The 22,097-nt window shown below is 40.0% G+C and overlaps 1 protein-coding gene and 1 pseudogene across 2 annotated transcripts; both read right to left on the reverse strand.

Annotated features, from left to right (window-relative positions):
* Positions 1-323: 323 nt before the first annotated feature.
* ACRALDRAFT_204829 (uncharacterized protein) lies at positions 324-20,986 on the reverse strand (the record flags this gene model as incomplete). The annotated part of the gene is made up of 4 exons (XM_071021546.1): positions 324-334; positions 10,201-10,369; positions 11,116-11,343; positions 20,969-20,986. The coding sequence occupies 4 exons, from the start codon at positions 20,984-20,986 to the stop codon at positions 324-326; spliced, it is 426 nt and encodes a 141-aa protein (XP_070880224.1).
* Positions 11,963-12,037, reverse strand: ACRALDRAFT_t49 (annotated as a pseudogene). Its single transcript has one exon. The product of its transcript is annotated as a tRNA-OTHER (tRNA).
* Positions 20,987-22,097: the final 1,111 nt, after the last annotated feature.

A 22,097-nucleotide genomic window follows, 5' to 3' on the forward strand; every position in this document is an offset into this window, starting at 1 on the left:
CGAGTAAATTCCTTACGTAGCTCTTAGTCTTTTAACCTATAGACGTCGGTTAGGTAGGTAATAATATAGAAAGTCGTGTTAGGGGGTATAGGGCTATAACTGGGTTATCTAGTAAGGTTATAAGGTAATAGAGTATAATAAGAATAGTGATAGGGCTTAATAGTTAGATAGTTATAGGGGAATAGTGCTATATAGGAGGTGATAGGGATTATTATAAGAGAATTATTAAATAAGCCTATAGTTAAGGTGATTATTATAATCGTTTAACTATAGGTAAAGAGTAGAGGGAAATAGCGAAGCTATAGGCGGCTAAGGGAATTCTTTTATTTTTGAGCTAGCCGTGCTGATTTACGTATACGCCGGGGCTATATAGCCGGTAGGGCTTTTGCTTTTTTTAGTTCGAGATTAGATAGTGTTATTCTTTTTATATCGGTTATGCCTTTTAAAGGTGTTTCTGTTATTAAGGGGGACGGTTCTTTGGCTTTAGCCTGGCTCCGCCGCGAGGCTAAATAGGTCCCTTTAGTTTTTTTAAGCTCGCCGGGCTCTAGTCTTTTAACTTCTTTTATTCCCTTTAATACTAAGCAAAGCACTTCTAAAGCTCTTTAACGTTCCTTAAATTCCTTTACTAAATCCGAAGCTTCTATCGCGTCTACTAGTATCTAGACGTTTTACTGGTCCGGCTAGTCTTTCCACCGAATAAGGTACTCGGTACGTGGCTTACCTCTTCCCTTACGGGTAATCCGTTTATCTAGGATAGCTTCGATCTTATAGTGCTTATATAGGTCCCGCTATTATTCTTAGTCTCCGTCTTATATATTAACGAGTCCTCTGGTCTTAGGTATGTCCGCGAACCTGATTATCTAGAGTTAAGTAATACTAATAACGGGATACACGTTAAGAGTCTTAGGCAGATCTAATCGGTACGCTAGCGGCGATACTTATTCGAGGACCTTAAAGGGGCCTATCCGTTAAGCACCGAGCTTAGGGCTAGCCTTACCTAGAAGTAAGTATCCGCGGCTAAGGCGGACGTATACGCGGTCGCCGGGCTAGAACCGAATATTACGCCGTTTTTTATTATATAGGCGCCTTATATATATTTATGCTATTACGATAATAAGTTTTATATCCTCCTAGAATATCTTATATATAAACTTAGGGTTAACGTTACCGATTAGGTTAAGCGGGCTATTCCTTTTAGTACCGTATAGTATCTTATTTAGTGTATAGCTAAGCGTCTTATTAAAGGCGTTATTTAGGTTAAACTATAAAGGTATAATTACCTTCGGCTATAGGGCGTTTAGGTTATCCGCTAGGTATATACGTATCCCGATATTAATAGTCTAGTTCTTCCTCTTAGAAATACTATCGGTTTAGGGATACTAGGCCGTTAAGAACTTTAGCTTAGTCCCGGCTACCTTTTACAGAGTTATCTCGAAGTTTAATAAGAACTTAGGGTTATAATCCAAGATAATAGCGCGGGGGATACCTTAGTTACCTATCTAGAGGGCTTAAAAGAGTATAGACGCCTAGTCCTTTATGGTGTAGGTGCTATGGCTAGGGATAAGCAGGGAGGCCTTTAAGAACTTATCCGTAATAGTTAGGAGGGTATCGAATAAAGGGAAGCTTTTATACTGCTATAGTGTCCCCGCGGAGGGTATTTCGGGTAGTCCGATAATAAAGTCTATAGCGATAGTATAGAAAGGAATAGGGGGTGTTAGGATAGGCTATATCTCGCTAAGGGGAGCCTACCGATCCGTTTAGTGGGTACGATATATCTTATATTAAGCGATATATAAGTCAACCTCCTTATAGAGTTATAGGATTATAAAGCGGCTAACTAAATCGTACTATATCCGTTTAGCTCCGAAATAGTACCGGTCGTTATAGGCGGCCTAAAGGAATTCCTTATATAGGGCGAAGGGGATATAAAGGCGTTTTCTTTTATTTAAATCCACCTAATATAGGAGACTATTATCCACCTTAAAAGGGATCTTAACTAGTAAGTTATAGTTAGTGGTTTAGGTAAGGATAGGTGCTTACTTCGAATCGTTAGCGTATTCTTCGATAATCCTTTATCGTATATCGTCCTTTATTTAGATTTCGCTAACGTGGTGTATAGCCTAGTCTTCCTAAATCCGGTCTAATTCGCCTAGGCCTTTGGCCGGGGGGCCGTTAGTAGTAGGCAGCTAAGATAAAGCGTTAGCTACTATATTCGTCTTACCGGGGATATATTAGTAGTCTAACTAGAATTAGCTAAGAAACTTAGAGGAGAAGGTAAGCTTTATATTTAGCCTGGTTTTATCGGTACTAGATAGGGCTATCGACTTTATAATACCGATAGTGGTAGCGTGGTCTATAAGGACTATAGTCGGGTTACGATAAGCGGACTAAATAATAGTATGGGTCTTATAAACGGCCTATACTAGGCAGGTAACCTTAAGTTCCGTAGGCTAGTACTTTTCTTTAGCAGCGTTAAGCCCTTTACTAATATAGAGCACTAGCCGAATATCGGTTTTCTTAAAGGTTCCTTTAGTAAGCTATTTAGTCTTATCGACTAACTAGAAGAGTATAGCGGAGAACCCGTGCTCTTAAAAGGCGTTTAGCTAGATAAAGAGGATCTTAGTAGGGATATAGTAGAATAGGTAAGTATCCGAGGTAAGAGCGCCGGTGATATTATAGAACGTAGCTAACTCTTTAGTAGTAGCCTTAAATATCGTGCGTTTAGTATACGCCTTATAGGCCTATCCCTTATCTTTCCTGATTTAATAAGCCTCGGCGAGAAGGGTCGTTTTCTATTATTAGAGGGGAGCGATTCGATAGGAGAATCGGGGAATAAGATAGCGAAGCCACCCTGTTATCCTAATCTAATATTCTAAGGACTAGAGAGAAGTCGGGGGGCGAATCTTTTATAAAGCCCTAGTACGTTTTTTAGTGTTTAATAGCCTAAGGGCGTTAACCTTAAATCCTAGTAATTAAACTAACGGATATCTAATAAAGGACTTATTAGGAGAGATACTAATCCTTTTTTTACTAAATAAGGAGAGTACCGTGTTTAAGTGCTTAGTATAGTCGTCCTTTATATCCGATATAATAACGATATTATTAATAAAGGCGGAGATAAAGCCCTAGTATAGGCGAAGGAGCTAATTTATATAGCGTTAGATATACGCGGGCGAGTTACGGAAGCCTATTTAGGCGACCTTTAGTCGTTCCTATCCCCGTTAAGAAATAATAGTGAACCGCTCGCGGTGCGGCTTATATATAGGGAATTAGTAGAAGAAGGCCCGGGCGTTTATAACGGAAATAAACTTCTTCCCTTAGAGTCGCTTAATAACCTTATCTTAGAGCGGTATCGGGTATATATCTAGGATAGTAATATTATTTAGGGTATAAAGGTCGACTATTATACGGCCTTTATATTTACCTTTTACCTCTCGCTATATAACGAAAACCGGAGCACTAAAGGGCGTTAGTGCTAACGTCTATTCTATACGGTCCTAGTCGTAGAGTCTATCCAGGGTCTAGTCTAAAAAGGCTTAGTCTTTATAGCTAAGCGGATATAGCTTTTAGCTAATCCTCTGGGTATACTACCTATTAATTAAGGGAACGCGTATATAGTCCTTTGTATTTATATCGATAACGCCTTAGTCTATCTAAACCTTAGGGTAGTTACTAATAATCCTAGCGAAGCATTGTATAAAGCAGGCTCCGTGGTTATAGATAGTCACGCCTTTTAGAGTCGGTTTAGTCGGGGTATCTAGGCTTTTAGCGATTCTAAGCTTCCCGCTAATAGGTAAATGCCCTCTAAAGATATCGCCTTATCCTTCCGGACTTAGGGACTTCTTAGCGGCCTCTAGTTATTTTATTAGAATATCGCGGGCTTTATCTTACTTTATATTAAAATATCCGTCGGCGTGGAAGGGATCTATATATACTAGCTTATTACCCCGGGAAATAAGTAACGGCCGGTTGCTAGCGTTATAAATTATGACGGATATTCCTTTACTAAGGATATAGTTTAGTAAACCCTTAATATCCGGCTAGAATTCTATAGAGTCTAAGGTTATATTCCGTTCCTTAAATAAGATAAATCCGTACTAATATAGCGGAATAATAACCTTCTTAGCGGCTTTTAATCGGCGCCTAACTAGCGAACGTTTAGCGAAGATATAGGCCGGGATAATAAGACCTTCGTAGGACCTAATCTGGATAGCGTTCCGCGAGTTAAGGATATCGACCTTATTCGGGTAGTTAAATTCCTGCCTAAGGAGTAGACCGGCTTCTAGCTTAGGAACCACCTAAGCCTTTATATATAGCCGTCCGACTCGGGGCTGGCTATTTACCGTGCCTTATACTAGCAGGGTAAATAAAGCCTATCCGATAGTATCCGAAGTTCCTACGCTACGAAGCGTAGATCTCTTAGATATATTAACTTCCGCGTCGGGGAAGTAAGGGAGGAGGTACTGGCTTACGACGTATTATAAGGCACCTAAATTAATATAAGCTTCGAAGGGAGCGCTATCTAGAGTTACGCGGACTTAGACCCTTATATATATATAACCGTATAGGCCGGTAGCTAGGTCTGTTACTTCCTAAGGAGCGCCTTTAATTAGCGGGGAGTCCTAACCGCCTTATTCCTTTATTAAGAATAGGTAGGAATAGGATTTCTTATAGCGAAGGGCCTTATTATTAGATCTTATTAGTTATCTGTACCTAGTATATTAACGTCGTATCTAATAAAGATCACGGTACTTAGGTACGAATCCGGGTTTATTAGCGACCTAGTATAGTTAATTACTACCTTTATCGGTCTTAGCTTTATTATCTACGAGGTCCTTAGAACTATTAGACTCCTTTTCGAAATAGTATAGGTCCTCTGGTTCCTCGTCGTTCTTATATCCTTTATCGGAGACTTTATCGTTAATAATAGTGTTTACTAAATCCCTGGATTATTCCCGGCGAAAGTTCTGGTTATTATACGCTAGTTAATTAGATATATTATTAGCTAAGAGCCGTTAGCCGCGTTTGTTTATATAGCGGTTTAGCGTTCCTAGGGCTAGTAAGGCGCGGTTATTCCGGCGGAATTATCCTGGTCCTAATCCTGGTCCTGGCGAGCGACGTTCCGGGAATAGGGGATAACGATCCAGCGCTAGGGAACGTTATTCGGGCTATGGCGAGCGGTATAAAGCCGGGCTACCGCGTCGATCTAAGTACCGGGGAAAGGGCGAGTATACCTAGGAAGATTAGTTTAAGGTCGATATCTGTTTAATCCGTGGTAGGGTTTATCGGGTAATAAGTACCTTTTAGGCTTTATTAGTATAATTCCGGCACTATCCTAGTATTATACTAGCTAGGCTATTTATAAAGTTAGTCGCTATAGTCTTTAGTCCGGGACAGGGAATAGTATTCGTTAAATTAGTGTCTAAGCGATCCTATATAAGAGCTAAATACTTACTTTTAGGTTTATTAGCCGTTTTCGTTAATCGGATTACCTTATCGACGAAGACACGGATATCTTAGCGGGTAACTATATCGTCTAGGGTGTATCGCTCGCGTCTTAGCTTATACTCGGCTTTCTCTTAAGGTAGTCGGAACCTTTCCTATAAGGCGGTCTTTTATTCGGTAATAGTGGCTATCGTGGTAAGGTACGAATATCGTCCCTTATTAAGGCTTATAAACTATACGGATACCTCGCCTAATAGATAGCGGGCTAGTCCGCGGGGAAGGGACTCGTAGTGCTAGGCACTTAGGCCGGTATACTAGTCTATTATATTAGTTAAGCGGAAGACGTTTATATAGATTAGTTTAGTTCCTTTGGTTTTAAGATCCTAGTCGGTAGCGAAGTATAAGGGAGGCTTAAAGTAGCCTAGGTCGTTAGCCTTAAACCGATATATCCGGCTATCGCGCTAGCTAAGGATAGCGAGTAAATCCGATTATCGTATATATAGGTATGGTTCCGGGTAGCTAGCGCCCGGTGCGTTCCCTAGGGGAGGACCTACGCCGGGGGGATTATATCCGGGGGCATTATTACCCGGAGGGGCTACCTAGTGCTGCTAGTATTCCGGATTCCTATTATTCCCGGTTCCGATATCCTTTATCTAGTCGCGAGGGTAATATATAATATCGGAGGGTATAAGGCTTATACGATTATCGTGGTGGCTTATAGTGTCTGCTTAAAGACTTTCCTAGTTAGAGAATAGTGTATAGTCGTTAGGCGTTAGGGTATAATCGGGCATTCCTTTAGAAGGTTTAGCGTACTTTAGAGAAGGGCTTTCCGTAATATCTTTAGGGAAACTCCTAACCGGCTATTCGATTATACTTATAGCGGGGCAGATTAAAAGCGATTCCGACCCCTTAACCTTAATTTTTAGTTTTATTAATAGAGAATCGTGGCCGGTAATAAAGGGGGCTAGCTCCTTTCCCTTTACTACGCTACTACGGGGTATAACTATAGACTTATAAAGGTTAATATACTTAGGCTACTTTTTTAGCTAATTATAGAATACCTTTATAAAAGAGTCGTGATAGGTAACCTATTTAGTAGGATAGGTTAGCTAAGAAGGCAGGATAGCTTTAGAGACTCTTCCTTTAAAGGTCGTGGTATAGCTAGCTTTACTGGTGCTAAGGAGGTTCCCTGCTTACTCGGCTATAAAAAGGAGTAGCCGATATTCGGGCGTAAGAACCTTTTCGGCTATATCGGGATAGGCGTTCGTTATTACGGTAAGGGGATATACGCCTTTTAGATCCCTTAGTATAGGGGGAGAGTCTAGGAGAACGGGGTAAGGAGCGTCGGTTATTATTAAGCGGGTTCTATAATAGTGCTATTTAGTATTTAATAAGTTATTTTAGATACGGGCCTATCGGATAACTGGTACTCGTAGACTCTTATACCTATCGCTTACTCGCCTAGTCCTAATAAAGGGGAGGCGCTTTACTTAGTGGACTATAGTTAACTAGTACCGCTTTAGCTATGTGTCCGCTTAGGGCGCTATATATAGCTATTTAACTAAATAGGGGTTTAGTATATAGACCTTTATACTTTACGCTAGAGGGCTAGTAAGCGTAGTAAGGGGTGTGTGGGTAAGTAGTTCCTTATCGGCGTTATTAGGCTATAGCTTAATAGTCGCTGCTTATCGCCTAGTCCTATTTAAGGGGAGGTATTTTATTAACGACGGATAGTTATTTACCTTAGGATCGTGTAACTAGAATAGTCTCTATAGTTATTTAATAGGATCGGTACGCGAACCTTACTAAGATCGAATAATCTTATTTTAGTTACTATTATTTAATATATACTAACCGTATATATCTCTGGCTAGCTAGTACTATAGGACCTATAAGAGGATTTAAGTTAGGTAACCTTAGGGTGCGGTAAATAATATATAAATAGGATGGATTATCTAAAGGAGAGGGCGAGGTTCTGGTTGTGTATATCTACGGGGGAACCCCGGACTATCTAAGGCTAGGCGCTATACTAGGTATAGTACTAGGACGGTGCTAGCACCGGTCTAGCGTTATACTGGTTTAGTGCTAGTATAGGGCTAGCACTAATCCAGCGCTATACGGGTTTAGTGCCTGTATAGTGCTGGCATTAATCTGGAACTATATGGTTTTAGGCCCTGGTATAGTGCCGGATAGTGGTGCGTAGCATTCTACCCCCATAAAGGTAATCGTTATGCTAGGAATAAGCGTAATAATAATAGGAGGCGCCGTGATAGGTATAGGTCTACCTGCTATAATATAGGAGTCCCTATAGGGGGGGGAGGCGGTGGCTTATACCGATAAATAAGGCTTACCGGTACCCGAGTCGATAAGCGTTAAGATAGGCTCGTCCTCCTATAAAGTACTAGAGGTCTTTTTTGAAACCCCGGACGCCTTTTAGAAGGCTAAATAAGCCGCTATAAGCGCCTCTATCGCCTTAGGGCTATAAAAGGAGTTATCGTTAACTACCTTCGCCGCCTTTAAGAGTACTGCTAATAAACTAATTATCCTAGGCGGAGGAGGAACGCACTTATAACCGCTCTTTAAGTACTTATAGTATTTAGGATCTGGTATCCTTACTCCGGGTCCCGATTAGTCGTGGTAGCGCCGCCTATCCTGGCTATTAGTAATTACCTTCACGTAAGCATAGTAAAAGACTAAACGGGTCCCTCTAGGAGGATATTTTATTCCACGAGCGCGCTTCGCGGGGCTCTTAACTATTATAGAAGCTTCGCCCGCGGAACGCTTACCCTTAGCCTTAGCGGCTTAGGCTAGCTAGGCGCGGCGGTCTATAGCCGAGGCAGGAGTAGTGATCTCCTTACTAGCCGGGGCGGGAGTAGGTGCCTCCTTGCCGGTATTATTATTATTATTATTATTAGTCCCCTATATTATATATATAAGTTAGTAAACGTCGCGCGAGGCTTATAGGAAGAATAGGAAATATACCTTAGGGGCCGGAGATAATCCTAAAAACTTAAATATCTTCTAGAGAGAGACATAAGGGGTTAGAATAATAAAACGGCGTGCGAAAGGGTAGTGGGCGATAGAAAACATATTATTAATAGTAAAGGATATTATTATAGAAAAGAAGAAAAAACAGAATAACGGAGGTAATAGTAAAGTTAGTATTATTAATAAACGAGTTATACGGTTAGGGAAGGTACGTATATCGGTTCCTTATATAGAAGGAACGATCCTACGACCCGTTTATAAATAATAATAATACCCGTATATATTATATTAATTAATCGTATAACTATAAAGGCCTACCTTAAGCGCTCTTTAATAAACAGAGAGGTTATTTAGGATTAAAAAGCTATTAAGGGTTGTTATTTAATTAATAAAGAGGCGTTATTTAATCGAATAATAATGCTTTACGAACCTATACCGAAGGTTAATGACTTACCGAGGGGGGAGGGGGGTAATATTACGGGTTAACCCTATAAAGATAATCCGGTAGAGTACCGGATCTTCCGACTAATTATAGCGTGTTCCTGGTAGGTCGCCGCGATATTATATTTAGGTTATAAGTACTTATAGAGTTTTCCCTTTTCTTTTTTTTCTCTTTAGCTTTAGATAACTTAATTATTCGGCCTTACTCTATAGATAACTCGTGACTAGCCGCTTATATATTAATATTACGGGTTATACCCTGATAACTAAGATCCGGTAGAGGCTAGGATCCACCCTTCCTTTATATACGTAGCTCATTACTCTAATAGGCAGTTAGAGTAATGCGTACTCTTTTACCGGTTCCGTGGTAGAGGGGTTATGCTTTTTGATAAACGGCCGAAGCGAGAGCTGCCGCTTAAGCCCCATAGGGGTCAGCCCGTTACACTTACTCTGACTAACCCTACAGGTTATAAGTTCGAAACGCGTAGGAACCGTGTATGCGCGCTCTTCGAATTTGGGCTTATAAGTTGAGTTCTAGATGTGTGTGCGCCGTAAAGCCCTGGAAGCCCTGGATGAGGCTGGGTTGGTCACGTGACTTAGGGCTTGACTTAGGGGGTGCGCTGTATATCCTGTTATATAATAGGAATATAGTGTGAGGAAGGAGGCCTCGTACTGTGTGGGATATAACAGGCACCGCGCGGGGCGAAGGGGAGCGGGGGGGTAATATTACGGGTTATACCCCGATAACTAAGATCCGGCAGAGGCCAGGATCCACCCTTCCCTTATATACGCAGCTCGTTACTCTAATAGGCAGTCAGAGTGATATATACTCTTTTACCGGTTCCGTAGCAGAGGGGTTATGCTTTTATATAAACGGCCAAGGCAAGAGCTGCCGCTTAAGCCCTATAGGGGTCAGCCCGTTACACTTAATTAAGAATAGCGATTCTATTTCGTATCTATTTACTATTAATTAGGGCCTCTTTATAGAATCTAGTTCCCTATTACTTAGAGACTGGATATTCCGACTATACTACTTAGATATTCCGACTATAGTTCTGACATAGACCCACCTTTTTCCTCTTTCGGAATACTATATATACCTATAAATACTAAGTATAATCGTTAATCGTTTAATCGCCCGAACAGAATAGTCTTTTGAGTTGGATTAATTTGATCCCTCGGGTTAATTAAAGGCAGTGGCTATAATGATTCGGATAATGTTGATTAAGACCGATGGTTCTATTTTGTAGCTGTTTGCCACTAATTAAGGCCTCTCTACAGAATCCAGTTCCTTATACTTTCCGATTCATGTATCTAACCTAATACTGCTGCTGCTGCTGCTGCTGCTACTGCTGCTGCTGCTGCTGCTGCTGCTGCTGCTGCTGCTGCTGCTACTGCTACTGCTGCTGCTGCTGCTGCTGCTGCTGCTGCTGCTGCTGCTGTTGTTATTGTTGTTGTTGTTGTTGTTGTTGTTGTTGTTATTACGAGCCTTATGCTACCTCCTCCTGCCGAGCCACCGCCCGTTGGTAGCTCTTTAAGCTCCTATTCGGTGGGCTTATAGGCGCGAGTCCTTCCTTTGCGTGATCGTGAAGCGCTATCGTGTTGTTGATTAATATTATTAATTGACGTTATTGATTGACGTGTTGTTGATTAACGTTGTTGATTAACGATATCTTGATGGTTGAATTAATGGGTTGAATTAATATGGTAGATTACTTTATGCGTGGTCCAGAAAATATATTTAATTAGTTAGAAAGGTGGGTCTATAGGAACTATAGTCGGAATATCTAAGTGGTATAGTCGGAATATCCAGTCTTATTACTTATCCTTATAGATCCAGCCTACTCCTGCTACTGCTCCTATTATTATTATTATTACTACTATAATTAACGGATAAGCGTTTAATTAAAGCCGATCGTAGAAGAAATAGCTCCGCGACTTCCGCCAGTAATAATAGCTCCATAACCTCTTCCATAACCTCTTCCACGACCTCTTCCACGACCTTTTCCACGACCTCTTCCTGTTACAAACAGCGTATAACTTAATTGCGTTAAATAAGCGATCGATCTATTAATTTAATTAACTCTATGGAAATCTCTGATCGTAGTGCTAAGTTCCTGCCCTTATTCCTGCGGCAGATCCACTCCTACTTTCGGGCCCGGAATAACCCGCTCCGGACCTGCTTTGGGCCAGCCTATACGACACTTCCACGACCTCTTCCACGTCCACGCCTATACCCACGGATATCGCCTTATTATTATTATTATTATTATTATTATTATTATTATTATTATTATTATTATTATTATTATTATTATTATTATTATTATTATTATTATTATTATTATTATTATTATTATTATTATTATTATTATTATTATTATTATTATTATTATTATTATTATTATTATTATTATTATTATTATTATTATTATTATTATTATTATTATTATTATTATTATTATTATTCTAAGGCAAGGAAATAGGTAGTAAAAGCATAATCGCGTTATTAATTAAAACAGATTAAGGTTGCGCGTATAGGTTAAATTAGCGATCGTAACATTATATCTAGGACGTAAAAGTTAATTAGTCGGAAAAGTGGACTTATAAGAACTATAGTCGGAATATCCAAGTAGTATAGTCGGAATATCCTGCCTCTTATTTTATACGCCTTCCTATATGCCCTAGGGCTAACCCCTGCGGGCCTACTACGGGCGACTTATATATACGCTTCCTAGGGTTTAAAGCTCCTAAGCTTCCCTGCTTTATAGCTATACATAGAGCTAATATAGCCTATATGCCTACGCAGAACGCTTACATAATAGCGTAAGAGGCTCACTCCGTATCGTGGAAAAGACGCTGCGTATTTTAATTACGCACTTAGGGATAGCGCGATACCGTCTTCTTATTTCCACGGTGGGGCGACTAACTACCCCGTAGCACTTATTATCGACTAGCGAAGCCAGGCGGAAGGTGGGTCTAACGGGCGCCCTATTTAACTCTTATCGTATATACTAAGGCAGATAAGGGCCCCCTAGAACAGGATCCGAGTAGCGTAAAAAAGGAAAAGGGGTTTCTCTTTTACGTGCGCCTCTAGCCGGATTCGAACCGACCCAGTCACCTTAACTGTGTGCCAGATATATAACCACTACACTATAGAGGCCTTTATATATTATAAAGATAATAAAAAAGCCTTATTTTTATATTATATTCATAATATAATTATAATAAGCCCTGATAAAAAGACTATAAATTGGTTCTATACGGAATTATTTAAGGATATATCTATTAAAGATTTAGGAATGTTTTTAGGCTATTAAATTACTATTTATTCCGAAAGGAAAGTAGTTTATATAAGTTCAACGGCCTATACCACTAGAATAGTATAGTGGTATAAAAAGCATAGCTTTAAATCGGCTAATACTCCTACTATTACTAGAGTAACTCTATTTCCAAATCAGGAAACTGCGTATTAGGCCGATATCAATCAATATTAATAGGAAATAGGAGCACTATTATATTTACCATTGTATAGTAGACCTGATCTAGCCTTTACAGTTAATAGATATACAAGATATATTAGCAATCCTTTAAAAGACTGTTTTATGGCTTTAAAAAGGATCTAGGCTTATTTAAATACCTATCTCGATATTAGTCTTATTTACGACTATAATAAAGACCTTAATATATTTAGCTACTCTAATTTAAGCTTATTAGATATATTAGAAGACAGAACTTTAAGAGGCGGTTTGTTAGGGGTTTTCGTGTAAAGAGCTATCCCTGGCTTCGACGAATTGTACCCGTGACACGGTTATACCTGCTATATAGGGTTAAATAATCCTATAAGCTGGAATTTATAAAAGCAAAAATCTATAGCCTTATCGTCTATAAAGCCGAATATATAGCTTTAACTAAATCCTATAAGGAAGTCGTATATATATATAACTTATATTAAGACCTTATTATAGGTCTTAGGTTAGATATATCTTTATAAACCCCTATAGTTTTACTTAATAACGAAGGGGCAATGCTACGCACCACTATCCAGCACCATACCAGGACGCAAAACCATATAGTTCCAGATTAGTGCTAGCACTATACGGGCACTAAACCCGTATAGCGCTAGATTAATACTAGCCCTATACTAGCACTAAACCTATATAGCGCTAGACCGGTGCTAGCACCGTCCTAGCACTATACCTAGTATAACGCCTAGCCTTAGATAGTCCGAGGTTCCCCTATGGATATACACGACCGGAACCTCGCCCTCCCCCTTAAAGAATTTATCCTATTTATATATTATTTACTATACCCTAAGGTTACCTAACTTAAATCCTCTTATAGGTCCTATAGTACTGGCTAGCCAGAGATATATACGGTTAGTGTATATTAAATAGTAATAACTAGATAAGATTATTTAATCTTAGTAAGGTTCGCGTACCGATCCTATTAAACAACTATAAAGACTATTCTAGTTACACGATCCTAGGGTAAGTAACTGTCTATCGTTAATAAAGTGCCTCCCCTTAAATAGGACCAGGCAATAAGCAGCGACTATTAAGCCATAGCCTAATAGTGCCGATAAGGAACTACTTACCTATACGCCCCTTACCACGTTTATTAGCCCTTCAACGTGAAGTATAGAGGTCTATATACTAAACCCCTATTTAGTTAAATAGCTATATATAGCGTACTAAGCGGATATATAGTTAAAGCGGAACCGGTTACTTATAATCTACTAAGTAAAGCGCCTCCCCTTTATTAGGACTAAGCGAGTAAGCGATAAGTATAAGAGTCCACGAGTACTAGTTATCCTATAGGCCCGTATCTAAAATAACCTATCGAATACTAAATAGTATTATTATAAAACCCGCTTAATAATAACCGATACTCCTTACCCTATTCTCCTAGACTCTCCCCCTATACTAAGGGATCTAAAAGGCGTATATCCCCTCGCCGTAATAGCGAACGCCTATCTAGATATAGCCGAAGAGCTTCTTACGCCCGAATATCGGCTACTCCTCTTTATAGCCGAGCAAGCAGGGAACCTCCCTAGTACTAGTAGAGCTAGCCAGGCTATAACCTCTAGAGGAAGAGTCTCTAAAGCTATCCTGCCTCCTTAGCTAACCTATCCTGCTAAGTGGGTTACCTATTATAACTCTTTCGTAAAGGTATTCTATAATTAGCTAAAAAAGGCGCCTAAGTATATCGACCTTTATAAGTCTATAGTTATACCCTATAATAGCGTAGTAAAAGGAAAGGAGCTAGCCCCCTTTACCGCCGGCTATAATTCTCCGCTAATAGAACTAAAGATTAAGGTTTAGGGATCGGAATCGCTTCTAATCCGCCCCGCTATAAATAGGGCCGAACGGCTAGTTAGAAGTTTCCCCGAAGATATAGCGGAAAGCCCTTCTCTAAAGTACGCTAAACCTTTTAAAGAAACGCCCGACTATACCCTAATACCTAATAACTATATACTATTCTCCGACCAGGAAGGTTATTAAGCCGATACTATAAGCCACCGCGATAAGCGTATAAGCCTTACGCCCTCCGATATTATATATTACCCTTATAATAAGACGGAGGATATCGGATCTAGGAATAATAGGAATCCGGAACGCTAATAGCACCGGGTAGCCCCTTTAGGTAATAGTCCCCCCGGATATAGCCCTCCTAGTATAGGCCCTCCTCTAAAAAACACGCCGGATATTAACTACCCGGAACTATACCTATATATACGATAATCGGATTTACTTATTATCCTTAGCTAGCACGATAATCGGATACACCGATTTAAGGCTAATAACCTAGGTTATTTTAAGCCTCCCTTATACTTCGCTACTAACCAGGATCTTAAAACCAAAGGAACTAAACTAATCTATATAGATATTTTCCGTTTTACTAATATAATAGACTAGTATACTAGCCTTAATGCCTAGCACCGCGAGGCCCTTCCCCGCGGACTAGCCCGTTATCTATTAGGCGAGGCTTCCGTATAGTTTATAAGCCTTAATAAGGGACGATAGTCGTACCTTACTATAATAGCTACCGTTACCGAATAGAAGACCGCCTTATAGGAAAGGTTCTGACTACCTTAAAAGGAAGCCGAGTATAAGCTAAGATATAAGCGATATACCCTAAACGATATAGTTACCCGCCATAATATCCGTGTCTTTATAGATAAGGTAATCCGATTAGTAAAGGCGGCTAATAAACCCAGAGGTAAGTATTTAGCTCTTATATAGGACCGCTTAGACGCTAACCTAGTAAACACTATTCCTTATCCCGGACTAAAAACTATAGCGACCGACTTTATAAATAGCCTAGCTAGTATAATACTAGGATAGCACCGGAATTATACTAATAAAGCCTAGAAGGTACTCGTTACCCGATAAACGCTATTACAGATTAAACGGATATTAATACTAAACTAATCTTCCTAGGTATATTCGCCCTTTCCCCGGTACCCGGATTAACACGGTAGCCTAGCTCTACGCCGCTCGCTATAGCCCGAATAACGTTCCTTAGCGCCGGATTATCGTCCACTATGCCCGGAATATCGCTTACTAGGACTAGGATAATTCCGCTAGAACAACCACGCCCTACCGGCCCTAGAAACGCTAAACCGCTATATAAACGAACGCGGCTAACGGCTCTTAGCTAATAATATATCTAATTAACTAGCGCGCGGAAACCGGAACTTTCGCCGGGAATAATCTAGGGATCTAGTAAATACTATTATTAATAATAAGGTCTCCGATAAAGGATATAAGAATAATAAGGAACTAAAGGACCTATACTATTTCGAAAAGGAGTTTAATAATTCTAAGGACTTTATAAATAATAAAGCCGAGACCGATAAAGGCAGTAATTAATTATACTAAGTCGCTAATAGACCCGGATTCGTACCTAAGTACCGTGATTTTTACTAGGTACGACGATAATATACTAGGTATAGATAACTAATAAGATCTAATAATAAGGCCCTTCGCTATAAGAAATCCTATTCCTACTTATTCTTAATAAAGGAATAAAGCGGTTAGGACTCCCCGCTAATCGAAGGCGCCTTATAGGAAGTAATAGACCTAGTAGCCGGCCTATACGGTTATATATACGTAAAGGTCTAAGTCCGAGTAACCCTAGATAGCGCTCCCTTTAAAGCTTATATTAATTTAGGTGCCTTACGCTATATCGTAAGCCAGCACCTCCTCCCTTACCTCCACGATATAGAAGTCGATACGTCTAAGAGATCTATGCTCCGCGGCGTAGGTATTTCGGACACTATTAGATAGGCTTTATTTACCCTGCTAGTACGAGATATAGTGGATAGCTAGCCCTAAGTCGGACGGCTATATATAAAGGCTTAGGTGGTTCCTAAGCTAGAAGCCGGTCTACTCCTCGGGCAGGAATTTAACTATCCGAATAAGGTCGATATCCTTAACTCGCGGGACGTTATCCAGATTAGGTCCTATAAAGGTCTTATCGTCCCGGTATATATCTTCGCTAAACGTTTATTAGTTAGGCGCCGATTAAAAGCTACTAAGAAGGTCACTATTCCGCCGTATTAGTACGGATTTATCTTATTTCCGGAACGGAACGTAACCTTAGACTTTATAGAATTCTAACCGGATATCGAGGGTTTACTAAACTATATCCTTAGCGAAGGGATATCTATCCTAATCTATAACGCTAATAACCGGCCGCTACTTATTTCCTAGGGTAATAAGCTAGGGTATATAGATCCCTTCTACGCTAACGGATATTTTAATATAGAGTAAGATAAAGCCCGCGATATTCTAATAAAACGACTAGAAGCCGCCGAGAAGCCCCTAAGTCCGGAAGGATAAGGCGATATCTTTAAAGGGTATTTACCTATTAGCGGGAAGCTTAGAATCGCTAAGAGCCTAGATACCCTAACTAAAGCGACTCTAAAAGGCGTGACTATCTATGACTATAAAGCCCGCTTTATACGACGCTTTACTAGGATTATTAGTAATTACCCTAAGGTTTAAACGGACTAAGGCGTTATCGATATAGATAAAAAGGACTATATACGCGTTCCCCTGATTAACGGGTAGTATACCTAAAGGATTAGCTAAAAGCCGTATCCGCTTAGCCGTAAGGACCGAGCCTTTCTGGATTAGACCCTAGATAGACTCTACGACCAGGACCGTATAGAATAGATATTAGTATTAACGCCCTTTAATACTCCGGTTTTTATTATATAGCGAGAGGTAAAAGGTAAACGTAAAGGCCGTATAGTAATTAACCTTTATACCCTGAATAAGGTTACTATCCTAGATATATACCCGATACCGCTCTAGGATAAGGTTATTAAGCGACTCCGAGGGAAGAAGTTTATCTCCGTCGTTAACGCCCGGGTTTTCTTCTACTAGTTCCCTATATACGAACCGCACCGCGAGCGGTTTACTATTATTTCCTAACGGGGATAGGAATAGCTAAAGGTTACCCTAATAGGCTTCCGTAACTCGCCCACGCATATTTAACGCTATATAAACTAGCTCCTTTACCCGTACTAGGACTTTATCTCCGCCTTTATCGATAATATCGTTATTATATCGGATACTAAGGACGACTATACTAAGCACTTAAACACGGTGCTCTCCCTGTTTAGTAAAAAGAGGATTAGTATCTCTGCCGATAAGTCCTTTATCGGATATCCGTTAGTTTAACTGCTAGGATTTAATATCGATACCCTCGGGCTATCGAATACTAAAGAATATACCGAGGCTTTATAAAAGATTCGCCCTCCGACTTCTCTTTAGTCCTTAGAACGTTAGATTAGGATAATAGGGTGGCTTCGCTATCTTATTCCCCGATTCTCCTACCGAATCGCTCCCCTCTAGTAACGGAAAATAACCCTTCTAGCCAAGGCTTATTAAGTCAGGAAAGATAAGGGATAGGCCCGTAAGGCGTATACTAGACGTATAATATTCGAGGCCACTATTAAAGAGTTAGCTACGTTCTATAATATTACCGGCGCTCTTACCTTAGATACTTACTTATTCTATTATATCCCTACTAAGATCCTCTATATCTAGCTAGACGCCTCTAAAGAGTATAGGTTCTCCGTTATACTCTTTTAGTTAGTTAATAAGACTAAATAGCTTATTAAAGGAACCTTTAAGAAGACCGATATTCGACTAGTACTTTATATCAGTAAGGGGCTTAACGCCGCGAAAGAAAAGTACTGGCCTATAGAACTTAAGGTTGCCTGCCTAGTATAGGCCGTTTATAAGACCCGTACTATTATTTATTCCGCTTATCGTAACCCGACTATAGTCCTTATAGACCACGCCGCTACTATTAGTATTATAAAGTCGATAGTCCTGTCTAGCACCGATAAAACCAGGCTGAATATAAAGCTTACCCTCTCCTCCGAGTTTCTTAGCTAATTCTAGTTAGATTATCGATATATCCCCGGTAAGACGAATATAGTAGCCGATACCTTATCTCGGCTACCCACTACTAACGGCCCCCCGGCTAAAGGTCTAGGCGAATTAGACCGGATTTAGGAAGACTAGGCAATACACTATATTAGCGAAATCTAAATAAAGTATAATATACGATAAAGGATTATCGAAGGATACGCTAACGATTCGAAGTAGGCACCTATCCTTATCTAAGCCACTAACTATAACTTACTAGTTAAGATCCGTTTTAAGGTGGATAATAGTCTCCTATACTAAGTGGATTTAAAAAGGAGAAAACGCCTTTATATCCCCTTCTCCCTATATAAGGAATTTCTCTAGGCCGCCTATAATAACCGGCACTATTTCGGAGCTAAACGGATATAGTACGATTTAGTTAGGCGCTTTATAATCCTATAACTCCATAAGGAGGTTAACTTATATATCGCTTAATATAAGATATATTATACCTACTAAACGGATCGGTAGGCTCTACTTAGCGAGATATAGCCTATCCTAACGCCCCCTATCCCTTTCTATACTATCGCTATAGACTTTATTATCGGGCTGCCCGAAGTTCCCTTCGTAGGGATACCGTGGTAGCGCGAAGGCTTCCCTTTATTCGATACCCTCCTAACCGTCACAGATAAGTTCTTAAAGGCCTCCCTGCTTATCCCTGGCTATAGCACCTATACCGTAAAGGACTAGGCGTCTATACTCTTTTAAGCCCTCTAGATAGGTAACTAGGGCACCCCCCGCGCTATTATCTTAGATCGTGACCCTAAGTTCTTATTAGACTTTTAGATAACTCTATAGAAGGTAGCCGGAACTAAGCTAAAGTTCTTAACGGTATAGTATCCCTAAAGCGATAGTATTTCCGAGAGGAAGAACTAAACCGTTAAGATCGGGATACGTATATACTTAGCGGATAACCTAAATACCCTATAGCCGAAGGTAATTATACCTTTATAGTTTAACCTAAATAACACCTTTAATAAGACGCTTAGCTATATACTAAATAAGATACTATATAGTACTAAAACGAATAGCCCGCTTAACCTAATTAGTAATATTAACCCTAAGTTTATATACGAGATATTCTAGGAGGATACGAAACTTATTATCGTAATAGTATAGATATATATAAAGCGCCTATACGATAAGAAACAGCGTAATATTCGGTTTTAGCCTAGTAACCGCGTATATATCCGCCTTAGCCACCGATACTCGCTCCTAAGCAGGGCTAGCCATAAGCTCGGTGCTTAACGGATAGGCCCCTTTAAGGTCCTCGAGTAAGTATCGCCGCTAGTATACCGATTAGATCTGCCTAAGACTCTTAACGTGCACCCCGTTATTAGTATTACTTAACTCTAAATAATTAGGTTCGCGGAGATACCCGAGATTAAAAAAAGGACCCGTCGACGTATAAGATAGGAACTAAGAGTAATAGCGGGACCTATATAAGTACTATAAGATTAAAGCTATCCTGGATAAACGGATTACTTATAGGGGAAGAGGTAAGCCACGTACCGAGTACCTTATTCGATAAAAGGACTGGCCGGACTAGTGGAACGTCTAGATACTAGTAGATATAATAGAAGCTCCGGATTTAGTGGAGGAATTCGAGGAACGTTAAAGAGCTTTGGAAGTGCTTTATTTAGTATTAAAGGTAATAAAAGAGGTTGAAAGACTAGAGCCCGGCGAGCTCTAAAGAACTATAGGGACTTATTTAGCCTTATAGCGGAGCCAGGCTAGGACTAAAGAACTATCCCCCTTAATAACGAATACTCCTTTAGAAGGCATAACCGATATAGAAAGAATAATACTATCTAATCTTAGACTAATAAGAATAGAAGCCTTACCGGCTATATAGCCGTAGCGTACACGTAAATTAGTATAGCTGGCTCGAAAATAAAAGATTTCCTTAGCCACCTATAGCTTTATTATTCTCCCCTATTCTTTATCTATAGTTAAACGATTACGATTATAGTTTAACTATAACTCTCGCCTAACTCTATTATTTCCTATTATAATCCTCCCTAATTAGTTAATTACCCTATTATAAGACTATTAAGCACTATCCCCTACTATATTCCGCCGATATAAAAAACTATTCCTATTATAAGTTTACTAAAGTCCTAGTTACTTCCCCTATTAATAGTATCACGCCCCTCGAACCTAACCGTTACTATCCTAGCTCTATACCCCCTAATATCACGTTTTATATCGTAGCGTACCCTATAGACGTCTATCGCTTAAAGGACTAGGAACTCCGGGACGAGTTTATACGCTGGTTTAGGAACGGAAGGGATAGATTAGGCCTAACGTTTAAGGGATACTTTTATATAGTCACTCTTTTTAGCGATAAGAATTACGTCGCGCACCACCTTACTATAGCCGGGCTAACCTTTAAAGAGTGGTATACTAAGCACGATAATATCGTGAAGAGGTACCGTAGGTAAGCTATAAAGGCGGGATATAACGACCCGTAAAACTAACGCCTAGAGCGTACTATATTCGCCCTAAAAGCTATCGCTAATAAGTGTATTACTATAGCCCGAGTAAGGGAAATCGCACTTAAGTACCTATAGCCCTAGTTCTTACTGGATAATAATCCCGCCGTCGCGTATTAGCCCTAGTATAAATAATTATTCGAATAATACCTCGCGATGGCCAGGCATAACGCCCCCCGCGGCCTAGACGGGTAATTCTTATATAGGTCGGCCCGACGGGCTAGTCGAGTAGTGGTAATAGAAACCGGTTCTCCTATACGCGTATATAATACCCTGAGTAACCGCTAAAGCCCGGTACTCCGAGGTGCTAGTCTATTAGCCGAGATAATTAATAAGATTAAGAAGACTAATAGTATTAGCCTCGCCTTAGTAGATATAATCGATAAACTTAACGACGAAAGTATTAATGCCGATATATTTATCGCGGTAACTAAAGAGTATAGGGAATATATCTAGCGTTATGCCTCGGGTATTAGGGATTATATATAGGTATTTAAGGAACGGCCTACGCTAGCTATACGCTCCGTTACTAATATCTTAGCTTAAACCAGTCTATAGCCGTCCCTAGCTAACGCCGGCGCTAACACGCCTACCAATACTACCACCTCTAGAAAGAGGGCATATAATGGCTCGGGCCCTATAGGGCTAAGCAGGAAATTATTCTTTACTATATAAGGAGAGGATAAGATATAGGTATAAGCGGCTAAGAGTTTCGCGGCTAGACTTAAGGATCCTAGCGCTCGAGTATAATACACGGATTTTAAGACCGACGGATAGACGCTAGCGATTATAAGATAGCGTTATTATACTATAGTCACCCTACTACCCACGGCTAAATTCGCGATACACTTTATTAAGAACTATATAGCACCTAGCGATATATAGTAAGCAGTAGACCTACCCTTCCTGGTTATAATATAGCGTATAGAATAGTATACGTAAGTCGCTCGGTTAGAGAATAATAGGGAACTAGATAAGGATAAGAAGAATACTATATCCCTTTAGCTAACCGCTAATACTTAGATAGTGACTAACCTTATCCACTATACCGCTACTATCTATAATTATTACGGTAAGAACGGCCGTAAGGGACTTCTGGCCTTATACGATCTTGTAGGCGAAGACCTGGAGAGCCGCCTAGAAGAAATCTCCCCCGTAGACGCGGCCGTTATCCTCGACCTACCTATAAAAGTGTGGGGATTACCTAATATAAAGCCCGAGGCTCCTAAAGTTAAAATTCTATAATAAGACGATACCGGAGGAAAAGAGGCTTATTCGC

Source organism: Sodiomyces alcalophilus, assembly GCF_042370955.1.
Source record: "Sodiomyces alcalophilus JCM 7366 unplaced genomic scaffold ACRALscaffold_1, whole genome shotgun sequence".
Lineage (NCBI taxonomy): Eukaryota > Fungi > Ascomycota > Sordariomycetes > Glomerellales > Plectosphaerellaceae > Sodiomyces > Sodiomyces alcalophilus.